Source organism: Takifugu rubripes, chromosome 18, assembly GCF_901000725.2.
Source record: "Takifugu rubripes chromosome 18, fTakRub1.2, whole genome shotgun sequence".
NCBI classification, from domain to species: Eukaryota; Metazoa; Chordata; class Actinopteri; order Tetraodontiformes; family Tetraodontidae; genus Takifugu; species Takifugu rubripes.
The window spans coordinates 4,469,339-4,484,496 of NC_042302.1; the positions used below are offsets into that span (position 1 = coordinate 4,469,339).

Sequence of the window (15,158 nt, forward strand, 5' to 3'; positions counted from 1 at the left end):
TTCTTTACCCTGGTACTACGATTGGGGGGGGCGATCTAGTTAGTGCTGTTGTTTTTGCCTGTGTTGCCACATCTGTCCGGCCTGTCCGCAGAATACTGGCAGCTGCAGGATAATTGGGACATTTTTGTCTGACTCATACCATGTGATAAACTAATGAAGCGAGCGTGAACAGCCGAGGAAGAACGAGAGGCAGGAGCCGTACCGCAGATGAACCATTTATTTCAGCTTTACGTTTCCACAATATTCCATTTCCAGAGACACGATCCACAAAGACGAAATCAACAAAAAAAGAAAAAGAAAAGAAGAAAACACCACATACACGCGTATAATTTAATCTAGGATCCTCATATACAGACAAGTGCACCCTGCGGCGGGGACAGAACGACACACTGGGCGTAACATCGATAAGGTCATGTGCAGTTTCCAGGATGTTTTTGTTTAATTCCTCTGATTGGTTGGTGCAGACACCCATTAGCAACACAATGCCTCATGCATCTTATAACGTGACGTGGAGGCTGGCCAAACCGCAGCCGGATGATGTGACCGTCGCAAAGTCTGACCCCATTAGAGGACCAGACGTCAAGCCGAGTCTGGCTGGCCGGCATAAACTGAGACCGTCCATATATATATATATATATATATATATATATTTATATATATATATTCAATAAAAAAGGAAACTAATGTAAACCAGAGGTTCCAGCTGTTGGTGTAATGTTGAGCCGCAGCTTCTATCACGTCCTCCAATGCACCAAAAAATACAGATTATACGTCACAACAACAACAAATCATCTCTTGTCAGGCGGAGGAATGACCACGTTTGAAAATAAAAAATAAAAAAAAAAAAAAAAAAAAAAAAAGGAGGGTTCTTCTCTCACTGGCCGGAGCCGCTCAGTCCATAAATTTGCGGTTCGGGTTGGCGCCGAAGAGTGCCACTCGGATTTCGGGCATCATCTGCAAACACGCACACACACACACAATTTCTTGATTTTCTGATAAACCCCTCGGGCTTGAATTTGATTAAATAAGATGTAAATCTGTTCTCGTACGGGACCGGCCCGCTTCCTGCCTTCCAAACAATTCAAGGACTTGTTGCGTAAAACGTCAACTCAGCAGTAAACGGACAAAGCCGAGCTTTAAGGAGCCGTCGAGCGTCTCGCTCCATCTTGTGACAAAGAAAGTTTGGGAATTTTCGCTGCCGTGAGTTCTGCGCTAATGCGATTTGCTATTGTTGGTTACTAACAATGCAGTGTTTGGAACATAGGTGATCTAAATAGATCATTCCATAGCTTAAGGTTGTGTTGTGTACTTGTGCTATTCTGATATATTTTTAAAAGTGTGGCAAACAAATATTTGACATTAACAATAAGAATTTGCACCTGAAAAACAGGTTAAGCAACGCAAACTCTAGTAAGAGAGAACGTAACTTGATCCTACCTGCTGAGCCATTAGCTCCAACCTGCTCTCCAGGGTGTTGGACACTTTGATCTTGCCATCGCTGTTGTACATCTCCACACCTCCAGAGCTGACAGGACGACACAAACACAAATTAGGACCTGAACCAGGCACCGTTGGAATCTTGGCTCCACTAAGAAGCTGCTTACATGTCAGGGGAGAGGAAATTGTTCTGGTCGATGCGGACCTCCAGGTTGTTCTTCACGGCGGCTTTGTATATGGGAATGTTCCTCTGGATGGAAGCCTGAGAGGGACATATATATTTTTATAAACAAAAAGAAAGAAAAATCATAATTCCTAAACTCTGCCACACTCACCTGCACCAGCTGCACATCCTGTTTACGGCAGCGAACCGTCACTTTGGGCTCCAGAAGCTGATAGAATCCCTGAAGGGAAACATAATTCAAAACATTTTAACTCTAACCCCCTTCAGAAGTGTTTTCATATTTCTACTGGAAACATTCAAATATCAGTGCAGTCATTAACATGACTATAAGAACAGTATACTGCGGTGTTTACACGGACCTGTAGGAGTAATCCTTCCATCAGGGCTGAATACCTGGCTGGGTCTTTCACAACACTAACCAGTCGCTGGCGGGCCTCATTCAACAGTTCCTGTACACACAAATGTATGTTTTAAAAATAATAATAATTTTTTAAAAAAAACATTAAAAAAAAAGAGATGTCCGTCTAACGTGCCGATGAACGTTCGGCTTCTCACCGAGATCATATCGTCGCGTGCCTTCAGCACCTTCAGCCGAGCCTGGTTCATCAGGTTTGACATTTGACTGTAAAACACATTTGGGCAAATTAGGATTCCAAATGGGACTTTGCACATTGACGTGCCAGCCGCTCACAGTGGAGTCATTGTGGAAGCAAGCTGCCAAATAAAATTACAGGAACCTCGGTGTCAAACACTTGGTGTTAAAACTGGCTGACGGAGGTAAATCAGGATGCGTTAGAGGCATGTGACTTCTTTCCGTGGCTCACATTTTCTTTTGTTGCTCGATCTGCTTCTCCTTCTTCTCGTAGTACTCCATAATCTTCAGCCTCTGAGTCTGCACCAGGCGGCCCTTCTCGATGTTGAACTCCTCTTCTGCCTGCAGGGGGAGACAAAGACCAATAAGAAAGAAACCCTCCACCACAGTGTCATCGGCCACTTTAAACCTTAAACGTTCAACAAAGATGCCAAAGACACAACAGCAATGACTTAGATGCAGCATAGTGGGTATAGAAGGGATTTATTTTCATTTATTATACCTTAGAATAGTCAGTCATCGTGTTGGTTGTTTTAAATAGAGGAAAGCGTAATTCTAGCTCCCCCTTGTGGTTATTCTTAAGAATGAACGCCCAAATAGTATAGAGTGTAAAATTACACATACATTTTGAATTACTCTTAGATATCTTAAGTGGAATCAATAAAACATTATTGCTAGTGTTTAATAAAAATATAAACAATTGATTAATATTCAATAAAAACACCATATTACCCCCATTCATCTGTCTATTTCTCTTTTGTTCTTACTAACAGTTTCAACAGGAAGAGAGCCAGTTGTTAACACCGGTTATACCTTTGCATCTATTTCTTCTGCCTTCTCATTGGCCTCCTGTTCAATGAAGGCCATCATGTGCTTGATCTGCAGACAGCAAGAAAGACACATCCATGTCATGGAGAGGTTTGGGGATGCGTGAAGACTTTCAGGCTTTAAACTCTACACAACTTCATCATGAAAAGAGTGTGAACTGAAAGCCATTCTTCACCCCTTCTCACAAGATTTCAAACCCAGCTGTAAACACACACACACACACACACACACACACACACACACACACACACACACACACACACACACACACACACACACAGTCAAGAACATTCTCACCAATTTTACTTTAAAACATCAGGCCTAAATATACACGCACAGCTGAATTCTACTTGTTTGTGCTTCATTCTCTGGAAAGTTTAGTTAAGCTGTTGTGTCCATACGATGGCTCATTCACTCAAACTTCCTCGTTATCACGTGTTTGTCATGTGATCACCTTAAAAAAACCATATCATGTCTGATGGTTAAATTCCACAGGACACTGGACCCACAGCGGCTCGTCATATTTTAATAAGAATGCATTAAAATGTACAGCCATAAATATCCTACATACGTCAGTATTTTTTTTTTTTAAATCTATGCTAACCTGCTGAGGCAATCTCAATGTCATCATCCTGGACACGCGCATTTTCGACTTACATTCGAGCGATTAGGAGCATTTTATTTATATAAAAGGGAAAATTAAAACCGTTATAGAGCTCCAATTGTCTCAGAGGAGACTCATGGTCGTTTTTGAAGGTTAGAACACTCCATTTACCTGCTTCTGTACGTCGGCATCGCTGAGCGCCATGGTTCAATATGTCAAAGATCTGCCAGATAAACGACAAAAACACAGACATTTAAATGCCTGAAACAAAGGAGCCCGCTATTGATTGAGCGTTACCACATAGTCAGGTAATGTAATATAGTCTAATTTAATTTACCAGAACGCCACGGAAGACAAGGTATGAATCGGAGTAGTCGTGATACGTAAAGATGTCTACTGCGGATCAGCTGATGAGAAGACACGTGATATTTACTTCCGTTGGTTTAGCCAATCAAGTGTGAAAAAGAGCCAAAGGCGGAAGCCCAAACCGGAAACTAAGGAAGTGACAAAATATTCCATTCTAGTTTAACAAATAGCATAAATATTAACATTAATATCTCGAAAGAATACTTGTTTTATGTCCTGCATTATTTTAAGTAGAATCTATTTTTATGCATGTTGTAAAAAAAAACGTCCAAAAAGATTTTATTTATTTTTTTAAATAAATATAGGGTTGGAATTAATAAAAATATAGTTATAATGACTATTTTGAATTAATTGTATAAAGGAGATGTGTATTTTAACAATATTTCACCTTTTCTCTTTATTGCTTTAAATACAAGGTGCGGCATACATAAGTAAAGTTTACCCCAAACCAAAAGTAAGGTTGACATAACATCTACATGACATGTTTAGACTTTACACTTGTTGATTTTGTACCATTTATTTTTATTTTCCTTGTACATTTTCTCCCACAAATGTATGTGGCTTAAAATTTAACTGGAATAGAACAGAATTGGCATCATACAATTAACTGCACAATAAAATGTCGCGACCAGATGGAGGGATAGACATGAGCTGCTGCAGCTTTAGCCATGCTGCCAAAATGTGCATCAACCTGACCTGTGCGCATTTGATGAGTATAAATTATATTTATATACATACAAATTAAAATGTGCAGAAAGTAGCTTAGTGTTAATGTGTAAGGCCAGTTAAGTGACAGTATACTACATTCTGGTAAAGTTTAAAAGGAATACTTTGAGAATAACTGGACTTAGAAATTGGGAAATTTTGCTGGATACACTTTTTCTGCTGTTTCAACTGTGAACTAAACGGCTGGTTTGCTGTTTGCTGAACTCTCACACACAGGTCTGAAGTCTAGTTTGATATTATTTACAGAGTCACCATTGGCAGCTCTCCTGCCAACTGTTAGGTCATGGATTTGGGCACAGGGATGGGTGAGGGAGAGAGAGAGAGGGAGAGACTTGTCCTTGTTACTGCCTTGTCAGCTACAGCATGGCGTGCATGCATGTCGTATCTGTTGTTCTGTTGCTTTGTGTCTGAATGCACATTGATCTCCAGCATTTATCTATTGTCTACAACTTCAGCAGAAGACGCAGGTATGACAAGACATTGTTTTTATTCATGGGGCAGAGCATTTATACAGAAATGATATTGTGTAAAGCTAAAATTGTGGTAATCCTTGGAGTTTCATGTGCTTTTTGTGTTATATAGTCATCATTGTTGATGTTAGGAACTTCAAAATCCCACGTGGATATGACTCTTATGTCCTATTTGCTAATACTTTTGACATTGAAAGTATGACCTTCAGTAAAATGCTGACACCTGATCTTATTCTGTCCGAGTTAACATTTGAGAACGAGTTCACCCCCGAATCTCTGTCATCATTTCCTCCACACGAGCGTGTCTCTTATTGCTGGACAGGATTTAACAGGAATCCAATTATGCAAGTAGGCCACAGAGTAAAGAGGGATGGGGGAAAGAAAGTCAGTTCTGATTCACTGTGAGGGTTAGGGTTAGGGTTAGGGTTAGGGTTAGGGTTAGGGTTAGGGTTAGGGTTAGGGTTAGGGTTAGGGTTCTACTTTAAAGCTTAGGTCATGCTGTGTTGGCCCTGACAATATGGCCGCCAGTGACCTCAGGAACATCTGTTTAAGAGTGCCCCACTGTGAAGGAGCAGTAGGAACTTAAATCCAAGGATTCAAGTAAAGAACAAGACAAGAATGAGTACTAAATAAAAGCAAGGCTAAAGAGAAGTTGAAGTTGCTTAGAAATAATGAAAACATGAGGGTTGGGTCATGATTGAATTAAGGCTTTAGTAATAAAAAAAGATATTTGCCTGTCATGTGAAATCACTGGAATAGCTTCCACACGCTTGGCCGATGGAGACATGCACAGTTTCTAATCATAGTAAGTTATGCAGGTCTAGCTATAAATAGTCACAGAATTATTGTCAAGTTATATTTTTCCCATCTCACAGAAAAGACAAGTACCTTATTAAATTGTATCATAAATACCCAAAGTACACATGGTTGCACGATATATACTATGAAATTAAACATTTAAATATTCAGTTGTATTATTTTTGGATATTTTTTTTTTAATATGCAGATTTCAGCCTTCATTCTGGAGGAAAAGGCCCCAGTTGAGTCCAGTAGGGGTGATGGCCAGGGCAGTCTTGACCCCGGCCATGCTGCTCAGCCTCTGACCCATGAGGAGAGCTCAGGACCCTGGCAGAATGAAAGCCTGCTTGCGGAGTCCTGGTCCACGATGGGTGACATGGACCCCGAAGACACTAAAAGTCTGGACAGCGGTGACAGCACGGCCATGACCGCGGAGGAGAACCATTCCTCCAACTCTGACATGGTCCATCTGGAGCGAGAAGAGGCCGAGTTGCTGGAGGAGGCCGAGAAAGAGGAGAAGGAAAGGAGAGCAGACGAGGAGGAGGAGGAGGAGGAAGAAGACGAAGAGCTGCAGACAAGTGTGTTGAGCATTTTAGGGGGGGAAAGGGAGACGTTCGAGGAGGAGCAGGAACTTCAGGCACCCGTTCCTGAAGAGCTCCTGGAGTCAGTTGAGGAATCTTGTCTGGAGAAGAAGCCCGCTGAGTTCACACAGGCGGCAATGCTGACGACTCTGCCTCCATTACCCATCGTCAAGCTCGACCCCCCCTCCACTACATCCACCCCCGTCCAATCGATCACCACCGCCGAAGCCAAGGAGCTTTACTGCGCCGAGGGGCTCCGCCCTCCGTCCATCCTCGTGTCCGCAGAACCTCTGGAGGAGAACGACAGGCAACAATTCCAACAGATTCCGCTTTCAGGCGAACCTCCAGCGGAGAAAAAGACATCTACCCCACCAAAGACCAGTAAACCCACTCTGAGCTCCACCGAGTTGATGTGCGGAGGCGCCGCTTTAGTCGCTGTTGTGGGCGTGGTGGCTTATGGTGCAGTAGCCTATTGCAGAAAGTAGAAATCTCCTCCCGTACTCGTTCTTCCACATTAATAGTGTTATTAGACAGATTAGATTTCTGTGCTACCTCAGCTCACAGGCCTTCACTTATCTGTGTAAAAGAGTTCAGAGGAAACCACGGCAACCATGTAAAATCGACGTAAAGTACATCAAAGAATTCTTACAAAACTGAAATGTTTTCTGTGTCTTTATGTGACTGTAAATACACACCCGGCCCAAGTGGATTCACTCTTGACCTTTGACCCTTGTGTTGAAGAGCTTCTTTCCTCTATACGCAAAGTGATTCAAACTATGTTTAAAGCAATCAGACCATTCCAACAGACCACTAATCTCGTCCGAGTACATCACAGATATAATTTATTCTACCGTTTCTGTCCAACACCGCTAGGGGGCGACAACACTTCCTCTCAACTTAGCCTGGACATTATCTGGATGACCTATTGCAGAAGAGACAAAACATTCTCTTAATGATTTGTGGGAAAATAGAAGTGAAGTGATATAGGTGAGTGGACAGGAGACATTTTAATCAAAAACCTGTATATCCCTCTTTAAAATCAACACTTTAGCTTTAATGATGCTGTCTGCTGGTCAGTCAGCCACATTACACTCATTTATGGTGTTATTTACAACTATGTCATTTTTTATCTGGACCCAAACTTGATCTCTTGGACAATGATTTTAGCTCTGCGGTCGCACCAGCATTCATCCTGATATGCTAATTACACACAAGTGGCTTTGATACTTCTTGATTTTCGTCGAGTGACAGTAAATTAGGAAGAACAATGGGCCGACTGTGCTGTGGTCGGCCTGCCCTTCCCGCATGGGCGCCGACATGAACGCAGCTATTGAACTAAGAAGAGGAAGGAAAGTGCTTCTTTGTTTGGAGAGATAAAGCAGCTATTTGCCTGAAATTACACTGCGCCTGCGAGATAAACAGGAATCTGTTTACCTGCCTGTCAGTGCACACCTGACCACATAATGAACACAAGCTCACTCAACCGTCCCTCATCATAATAATACACAACTTTGAATATAACTGGAGACTGAAATACAGAGTTCACTCATTGCATCAAGATATCTCCAAACTCCCAATTGTGTCCTGAATATGAAAAGTCATAAAACCTACAGCGGCTATACATACTGCAAAACCAGGAGATTACATATGACAACTGTAGAAATATGGTGATGCAACGTTCTTGTCACAGTGGGGGACAAGCATCCTCATTTATCTAAATGTCACATTGCTAAATGAAGCAAAACACCACAATTAGCATCCCAGGCTTAATTTAAACCCATGCTTACTCTATGCACCCATAAAAAGACCCAATGATGTTGTCAAAGTCCTCATATGTCCCTCGCTACCGTTCCAGCTATAGTCCAGCTAGTGTTCAGTTCCTGACAAATTTAAGAGATGCTTTTGCTACTTTTCACTTTCAATTTTGCAGGTCATGCTGGAATCTACCATCAGTTCCTTGGTGGGCTTTGGTGGTCTCGCCTAAATTGTTGCCTCGTCAAGCTAACGTTCATACTGAAATGACCATGGATTTAACACATTAAACATCTCTATTGAAGAAAAAAGGGAGAATGAGGGAGTCAGCACACACACACACACACACGCACTCACACACACACACACACACACACACACACACACACACACACACCCTGTGGTGGTAAATTTATGGAGCCGGTCTGACAGAAGCATCACCCTGAAAACAGAGTGGCCTAGTGGGGGTGGTTTGTGGTTCTCTGTTTTTTTATCAGTCTACACAGGCAGGAAACACATTAACACTCACCTCAGATGTATATTGGCATGCTTGCACAATTCACGTGCACGCAGCCCTTCCTCCCCCCACGCACGCAAACACAGACACGCGCACAATCTGACAACTGTATTACGAGGTGTTTTTTTCCATAATCTCGAACAGAAATACGAGAGGTGACATGAAATTGAGTTCTCAACGCTGCTGCATTTTCAAGCATTCCCATGTTGTTTGTAGCTCAGTGGGCCAGTCCGATGACACGCTTATCTGGAGCTGAAAGGGGAACTTCAGGTGCAGGACAGTTGATATTTAAAACTGTAAACTCACTTCTCAGAAATGTTTGTAGTGTTTATTTGAACAGGTGTGGAATAAAAAGTGTTACAGTGGGCGCCACATTACTAATCATTAACCTAAGATTAAACTTATCTCTATTTTAACTAATTAATATTCCGTAAAGCTAGCATTATACAAAAGTGATTGTAGAGATAAGTTTCATCTTTATCTGACTTTTTTCCTGATTGAAAGATAAGTCGAGGGTTTTCATATAAAAGTACTAACATTTTTTAAAAAAATTGCAATTAAAATAATATTGGTACAATTTTTCTTCCATCTAAGAGAGCAATAATGAAAAAAAAAACTTTTGTCAGAACCCAACGCATGTAGCTTTATTTAATTACAAATTGTCACAGCGCTTGTATCAAACTGATTGAAAATGATGTTTGGATCAGAGTTATTTGTGATTCCCCTTCTCATGCAAGTGCAGGATGATCGTAATAGATCATGTCATGCAAATACACAGTTTAGAAAACAAAGATGAAGATTTCCCGCAGTTCTACAAGCTCGGATTTCACTTCACAGAAAAGCACTAATAATCAACAGCAACCAGTGGTGTGTGTGTCTGTGTTTGTGATGCCAGGTATGCAAATTCTTGGGTCAGGTTCAAAATTGGTGGTAATCCAGTCAGGTTAGCATTAACGGGAGGTTTTGTGTTGACTTTAGATTGTGATCCCCACGATGAGAGTAAGTGGGATGTTCCCGTGTTATACGACTTCCAAAAAAAAAAAGGAAAGAAAAAAGCTGTGACAGCGTACTACATCATGACGTATCGTAACATATTTAAATCGGCCGCCTCTCTATTTATGTGCCTGAAAAGCAGTCAACAGGTAGAGGAGGTCCGCAGCGTACTGTATAGAGCTGCTAACCTGTGCTAGCGTAGCCTGGTCCCCCGCTCTGGACAGACATGGCCTCAAGTGAAGGTAACACTGCCGCGTACAAAATGGTGAGTGCAAACGATGCAAAAACGATCATTATTTTCATTTCATTTTGTGTGCTCACATGTATATCTTTTAATTCCCTGTCCGTCTTCCAGACCCCCTTGGACAACGACATCAACCAGCACTACCAGGACGCCATTGACGTCCTTCAGCAGCATTCGAATGAGCCGTACTATGATGCAGGTACTGTAAAGAATTGCTCTTGTCTTAAAATCCAACCACAAAACTGCTGTTCTTGATGGGAGTTGAATGTCTTTGTGTTTGTAGATTACATGTATTATGAGACTCTGGATACCCAGCAGCCCTCGCTGCAGTGTCAGATCTCCTGCTGTCTCGTCAATCACCCGTCCGATGTCCCCCCGTATGACTGGAAAGACACGTCTGTAAGCACTACCGCCAAAGATCATCTGTTTCTGGAAAGGCTGAGGACAATTTCATTTTTTCTAACTTCGATATTGATCTTGCAGCAGCAGACGTGGCCTCAGGTGATGCCCGAGGCCTCCCTGGCTCACTCACTGCAAAGCGAGGCGCCTCATTTCTACTCTGTTTCACCGCCGCAGAAGAACAGCAAAGGTATTAAGCGACATCATAAAGCCTTTTGTTTCCTGCCGCTCATGGATCAGTTGACTGGCGACTGATCTACATGTCGTGGATGATGGACAATCATGCATCAAGCATTAGTCAACTTGAAATAAAACAGTTTATGACCTATTGATTCAATTAATTTAATTTAATTGGCGACCTGTCGCGCATTCCGTGTAATTCCTTGATATGAACCCGTTGCTTTTGCATGATTTCTAATCCTCAGGTCGTAAGAAGCTCAGGCTTTATGAATACCTCCACGAGGCCCTGAATGACCCCAACATGGTGGACACCATCCAGTGGACCGACAGCGGCAACGGCACCTTCCACTTCATCTCCAAGAACAAGGAGAAGCTGGCCAAGTGCTGGGGCCAGCGGAAGGGCAACCGCAAGACCATGACCTATCAGAAGATGGCGAGGGCGCTGAGGAACTACAGCCGCACCGGCGAGATCATGAAGGTCCGACGCAAGCTGACCTACCAGTTCAACCCAGATATCCTCCACAAGCTGGGCTCCACACTGGGGGGCCAGCAGGGGTTCCACACCCGGCAGCAGCAGCAGAATCAGAACCTCGGCGAGCAGAGCTACGGCGAGTCGATGACGGCGGACTGGAGCAGCTGGTACGGACACCACCAGGTCCAGGAAGAGTTTAACCTGAACTCCAGCTTCGCTTTGCACAGCCTGACTAAACTGTGAGACCACGGAAGAGAAGGTCCACGCTGTTACTGTCACCAATGCTAACGTTGTTTGTTTTTTTGTAACATTTTCATTCAGTTTTTTGTAAATACTGGTGATGTTGGTGAGGGGATTTCTGCACACTGCAAAAATCAAAACTCTTGTTTAAAGTTTAATTCAACATTTTTGCCCCTGTCCAAATCTGGACATTAAAGCATTTAGGGTGAATCCCACACTTCTTTTTATGTACATAATTGTAAACAACTAAAATAAAACTCTTTAAAATCTCCCTGAATTTGTGTCATTTATTCACAGTTTTAGATTTGAAAAAGTCAATTATTCATTTTTAGTTTCAAAATAACCGATATCTGCAATCCAATATAAACATTTCAATCATAAATCTCATGTTTCTGTGGTATAAACTACTAATCAAGATGTTTTTGTAATAAACAAATAGAAAACTATCAACATTATTCTTCAGTTTTTTTTTATATTTGTTGATTATATTGCCATATGTTGGAGACAATTGTAGCACTATTAGGGTTTCTTGAGGCAAGACGCCATAAGTGAAGTTGTAATTTGTAATTTAAATTTAATAAATGTATTGATCTGCAAAGTTTCCCACTTTTGTGTTTCATCTTACCGACTTAATAATTTAAACCCCCCCCCCCTCCCCTGTGCACAGGCAATAAAACTATCCTGCAAAAAAACAGAGCTGTCTCCATTCTTATGAAATATTACAACAGGCCACAGGGCTTCTGAAAATCTGTAATGTTGACACATCCTGTGAGGAAAAATATGGCAGCTAGTGTGTTTTTTCCTGAAAAGAGCGTTTTGTAGATACTGCCTCCAGGCCAGGTCTTATCTGGTTCAGCGGGGAGGATGTGGTCAGTGCTGGGAGGCTTTGTTGATGGGTTGACTGGTGCTGGCGTTGGGGCTTTGTGGGATGGTGGTCATTGTTACTGCAAGCCTGGAGTACAGAAAACATCTGCCGTTATGCAGAAAGCCCGTTCCTGCCTGCGTGGGGGTATAATAAGAACCGGGGCACTTGAGCACCTCAAAGTCAGTTTTATCAAATCCTCCCAAACTGCAAGGACTTTCCTGCTCATTGGTGATGGTAAAGAGTGGATATATTGCTGTGATGGCTTTTAAACCACCTTTAATGTTGTAATTTGTGAATTGAATTCAAGGCCTGATTTTGATTTTTGCTTTTTTTGTCTTATTAGGATTTTCAGGAGACTCAGTCTGATCTGGAGGTTATCTTGGAGTTCCTTGAGGAGTACTACAAACAGAACACTTTGAACACCCTGTCCCCTGTTACAGGGGACAAGGAGAACTGGACTTTAGAGGAAGATTCATGCCGGCAGTGTTGGACTTGCAGCGCGCCACCTGTAAGTATCAAAGCGCATCCTTTGAAACCGCATAAGACGCTCGCTTTGGATACCTATTAAAATGTGCACCTGCTTCCTCTTTCTGTCTCCCCATCTTTCCCTAAACCTGCACTTCAGGCTTTGCTGGCACACGACAGCCCAGCAGCTGGCAGCCAAAGCAAATCAGCAGTGCCGTGCGAGCGTGGGTCACGGCCAAACATTTCAACGAGACAAGCAACCAAACACCCCACCACAGCAGCAGGGAGTGGTGAGTTCTCCTTTTTATGGTCACTGGATACTGTTATTACTCGTAGCCAGAGGGAAATATTATTAAGTGTGCAAATAAAAGGCCTGAAATGAACAATGGAGCCCTGCGTTTTGTCGCTCCATTCCAGGTTTTACATATCCATCAGATAAGTTCAGTGGTGACAGCTTAACTATTACCTGAAATCCCCAGATATCTTTCTGGTAATCGGTTTATTCAGCCTTAAATTTTGTCTATTGGCACAGTTGGCTCATTTGTTAAAAGATTAGTGTTTTCTATTAAAAACAGCCACCCCCTACTTAGTAATAAGAGATACTGGTTGTCCAACAGATAATAAACGTTGGTCAGAGTTGTGTGTTTCTTTTTCTTTTTGGATTATTGCCACCGACCTTGAAAGAAATTGTTGTTTGCAGGTAGGAAGGTGAGGCTCTTTCATTTCCTCTTTGAGATGCTGGAGGATCCAAACATGTCCCACTGTGTATCCTGGGTACCGTCGGCAACCGGCGTCTTCCGCTTTTCCTCCACGAACAAGGACCAGGTGGCGGCACTCTGGGGGCAGAGAAAGGGCAACAAGAGGCCGATGACCTACCAGAAGATGTCTCGTGCCCTGAGGAACTACGCCCGGTCTGGAGAGATCTTCAAGGTGAAGAAGAAGCTCACCTACCAGTTCAGCCAGGACACCCTGGTGTTGTTGCAGAAGAGGCAACGAGGAGACTCATAGACGTGTCTAGCTAAAGTCCCTCGGTGTGAAAAGCTCTGACATTAAAGTAGGATTTGAGATAGCGAGCCAGTGCTAATGCTGGTATCTGTCTTTGTTGTAATTTATTTCTGATGAACAATCTCTGGCCCGAAACACCAGAACGCCATGTAAATACAAAGATCTGGTGTTGTATCATTGCTACATTCTCATCTTGCTGGAACGTCCCCTATGTGCTGCATCCAGCCAATCTGTTTGTCACCCTATTTAATCCTATTTAGCATATTGTAATCAGCCATAGTTAACTGGCAGTTTCAGGGTTTTACATTTGTTATTTGTTTGAGGTATAAATATTTTTTTTTACAAAAGTTTAGTGATTCATTTTTTTTGTTACATTTTACATCTTATATCCCATCATGGCAGCAAACCGAAATGATGGTGGGGGGTGGGGGTTTCATTGATGCTGAAGGGGCACCTGTACTGGTACATGTCTGACGTGTTCAGGCCTCTGAGCAAAAACCCGTGGCTCTGGTAGCTCAGCTTTAAACCAGCAGGGGCCAGCGTACTCCGTCTCAACCCCCCTCCACCGCCTCTCTATTCTTTTCCTGTGTGGTGTGACCTCATGGCTAAATCGCCTCTGTGATGCGAACTCTCTGCAATACCAAATGGTTTTGTGCTCTTTGTAGCGGACCCACATGATACTTCCCTAAGCCTAGTATTTACTGCTGGAGCCCACTCCAGGTTATAAATGGGCTAACTGAGCTATGGGTGTCTGTTACCAAGAAAGGCCACATGCTGGACTTTGAAACAGTCATTTAAGGAAAGACAGTTTTGTTCTGTTTTTTCCTTAAAGCTTCCACATCACAAGATACAAGAGCATAAGGACTGATGTCACCTATAATTCCAACAGCCTTGTTAACTCTCAGACACATCACCTGATTTATGCTGTTGACGTGCTAAAAGATTCTCCAAAAACGAAAGCAGTCCCTTCGACACAGATCGATCACAGAATGCTCTTTTCATGTCCAATGTACATGTCAAATGTCAAGGTTTGTGACAACTTTCTAATTATAGGTCTTACGACCAGCGCTCAGGCTTTTCTTTGTATTTATTTGCCAGGATGGAAAGCCAGCTGTTCTTGGACAGCGTACCGACTGGATTATTTTGATCCCTAGCATCAAAAGTCTTTGTTATGAATCTAAGGGTTTTCTCTTTGGTATCCCAGGTGGGATCGACTGCAGAGTTGCGATGGTGGCACCTTTTTGCTTCAGTCCGACATTCTTCTACACTTCTCCAACTCCTTCGAAAGTAAATCCCAGATCCTGGGAGGAATCACACGAGGCTAAACAAATCAAAAATAATCACTTATTGGTTATGTGATGAAATATTTTCACTTTCAGTTTAAACAAGCACAATCTGGAGGGATGATCTCACAAAAGCAGCATGGCAACTTATCTGGGA

At 42.5% G+C, this 15,158-nt stretch overlaps 4 protein-coding genes across 7 annotated transcripts; 3 read left to right on the forward strand and 1 right to left on the reverse strand.

The window, feature by feature from the left end:
* Positions 1-202: 202 nt before the first annotated feature.
* Positions 203-4,109, reverse strand: atp6v1e1b (ATPase H+ transporting V1 subunit E1b). The gene is made up of 10 exons (XM_003972781.3): positions 3,983-4,109; positions 3,817-3,868; positions 3,027-3,092; positions 2,446-2,555; positions 2,177-2,243; positions 1,981-2,070; positions 1,773-1,841; positions 1,605-1,699; positions 1,438-1,525; positions 203-954 (listed from the first exon to the last, which is right to left on the reverse strand). Exons 2-10 carry the CDS (start codon positions 3,847-3,849, stop codon positions 892-894), a joined length of 681 nt encoding a protein of 226 aa, XP_003972830.1. The 5' UTR covers positions 3,850-3,868; positions 3,983-4,109; the 3' UTR covers positions 203-891.
* Positions 4,110-5,048: 939 nt separating this feature from the next.
* LOC101072800 (histone H3.v1) lies at positions 5,049-7,290 on the forward strand. Its single transcript, XM_003972832.3, has 2 exons — positions 5,049-5,204; positions 6,214-7,290. Exon 2 carries the CDS (start codon positions 6,373-6,375, stop codon positions 7,069-7,071), a length of 699 nt encoding a protein of 232 aa, XP_003972881.1. The 5' UTR covers positions 5,049-5,204; positions 6,214-6,372; the 3' UTR covers positions 7,072-7,290.
* A 2,482-nt stretch (positions 7,291-9,772) lies between these two features.
* On the forward strand, positions 9,773-11,654 carry spic (Spi-C transcription factor (Spi-1/PU.1 related)). The gene is made up of 5 exons (XM_011613307.2): positions 9,773-10,113; positions 10,204-10,291; positions 10,376-10,491; positions 10,576-10,681; positions 10,917-11,654. The coding sequence occupies exons 1-5, from the start codon at positions 10,075-10,077 to the stop codon at positions 11,384-11,386; spliced, it is 819 nt and encodes a 272-aa protein (XP_011611609.2). The 5' UTR covers positions 9,773-10,074; the 3' UTR covers positions 11,387-11,654.
* Positions 11,655-12,129: 475 nt separating this feature from the next.
* Positions 12,130-14,746, forward strand: spi2 (Spi-2 proto-oncogene). 4 transcript variants are annotated; one of them, XM_029825545.1, is made up of 5 exons: positions 12,130-12,482; positions 12,592-12,756; positions 12,874-13,003; positions 13,414-13,421; positions 13,533-14,745. In XM_029825545.1, the coding sequence occupies exons 1-5, from the start codon at positions 12,480-12,482 to the stop codon at positions 13,719-13,721; spliced, it is 495 nt and encodes a 164-aa protein (XP_029681405.1). In that variant the 5' UTR covers positions 12,130-12,479; the 3' UTR covers positions 13,722-14,745. The 4 variants fall into 4 exon arrangements, with proteins under 4 accessions (XP_029681405.1, XP_029681406.1, XP_029681404.1 ...); XM_029825546.1 differs by having other exon boundaries at positions 13,418-14,746; XM_029825544.1 differs by having other exon boundaries at positions 13,414-14,738.
* The last annotated feature ends 412 nt before the right edge of the window (positions 14,747-15,158 follow it).

Excerpts from the sequence above, each read along its gene's own strand:
- LOC101072800 (XM_003972832.3), top strand. The coding sequence starts at position 6,373 with ATGGGTGACATGGACCCCGAAGACACTAAAAGTCTGGACAGCGGTGAC.
- spi2 (XM_029825544.1), top strand. Across the intron at positions 12,757-12,873 it reads GGACTTGCAGCGCGCCACCT|GCTTTGCTGGCACACGACAG; the intron begins GTAAGTATCAAA and ends CCTGCACTTCAG. Across the intron at positions 13,004-13,413 it reads CACCACAGCAGCAGGGAGTG|GTAGGAAGGTGAGGCTCTTT; the intron begins GTGAGTTCTCCT and ends TGTTGTTTGCAG.
- spic (XM_011613307.2), top strand. The coding sequence starts at position 10,075 with ATGGCCTCAAGTGAAGGTAACACTGCCGCGTACAAAATG. Across the intron at positions 10,492-10,575 it reads ATGACTGGAAAGACACGTCT|CAGCAGACGTGGCCTCAGGT; the intron begins GTAAGCACTACC and ends TTGATCTTGCAG. Across the intron at positions 10,682-10,916 it reads GCCGCAGAAGAACAGCAAAG|GTCGTAAGAAGCTCAGGCTT; the intron begins GTATTAAGCGAC and ends TCTAATCCTCAG.
- atp6v1e1b (XM_003972781.3), bottom strand. The coding sequence starts at position 3,849 with ATGGCGCTCAGCGATGCCGACGTACAGAAGCAG. Across the intron at positions 2,071-2,176 it reads CACGCGACGATATGATCTCG|GAACTGTTGAATGAGGCCCG; the intron begins GTGAGAAGCCGA and ends TTGTGTGTACAG. Across the intron at positions 1,700-1,772 it reads AGGATGTGCAGCTGGTGCAG|GCTTCCATCCAGAGGAACAT; the intron begins GTGAGTGTGGCA and ends TGTCCCTCTCAG.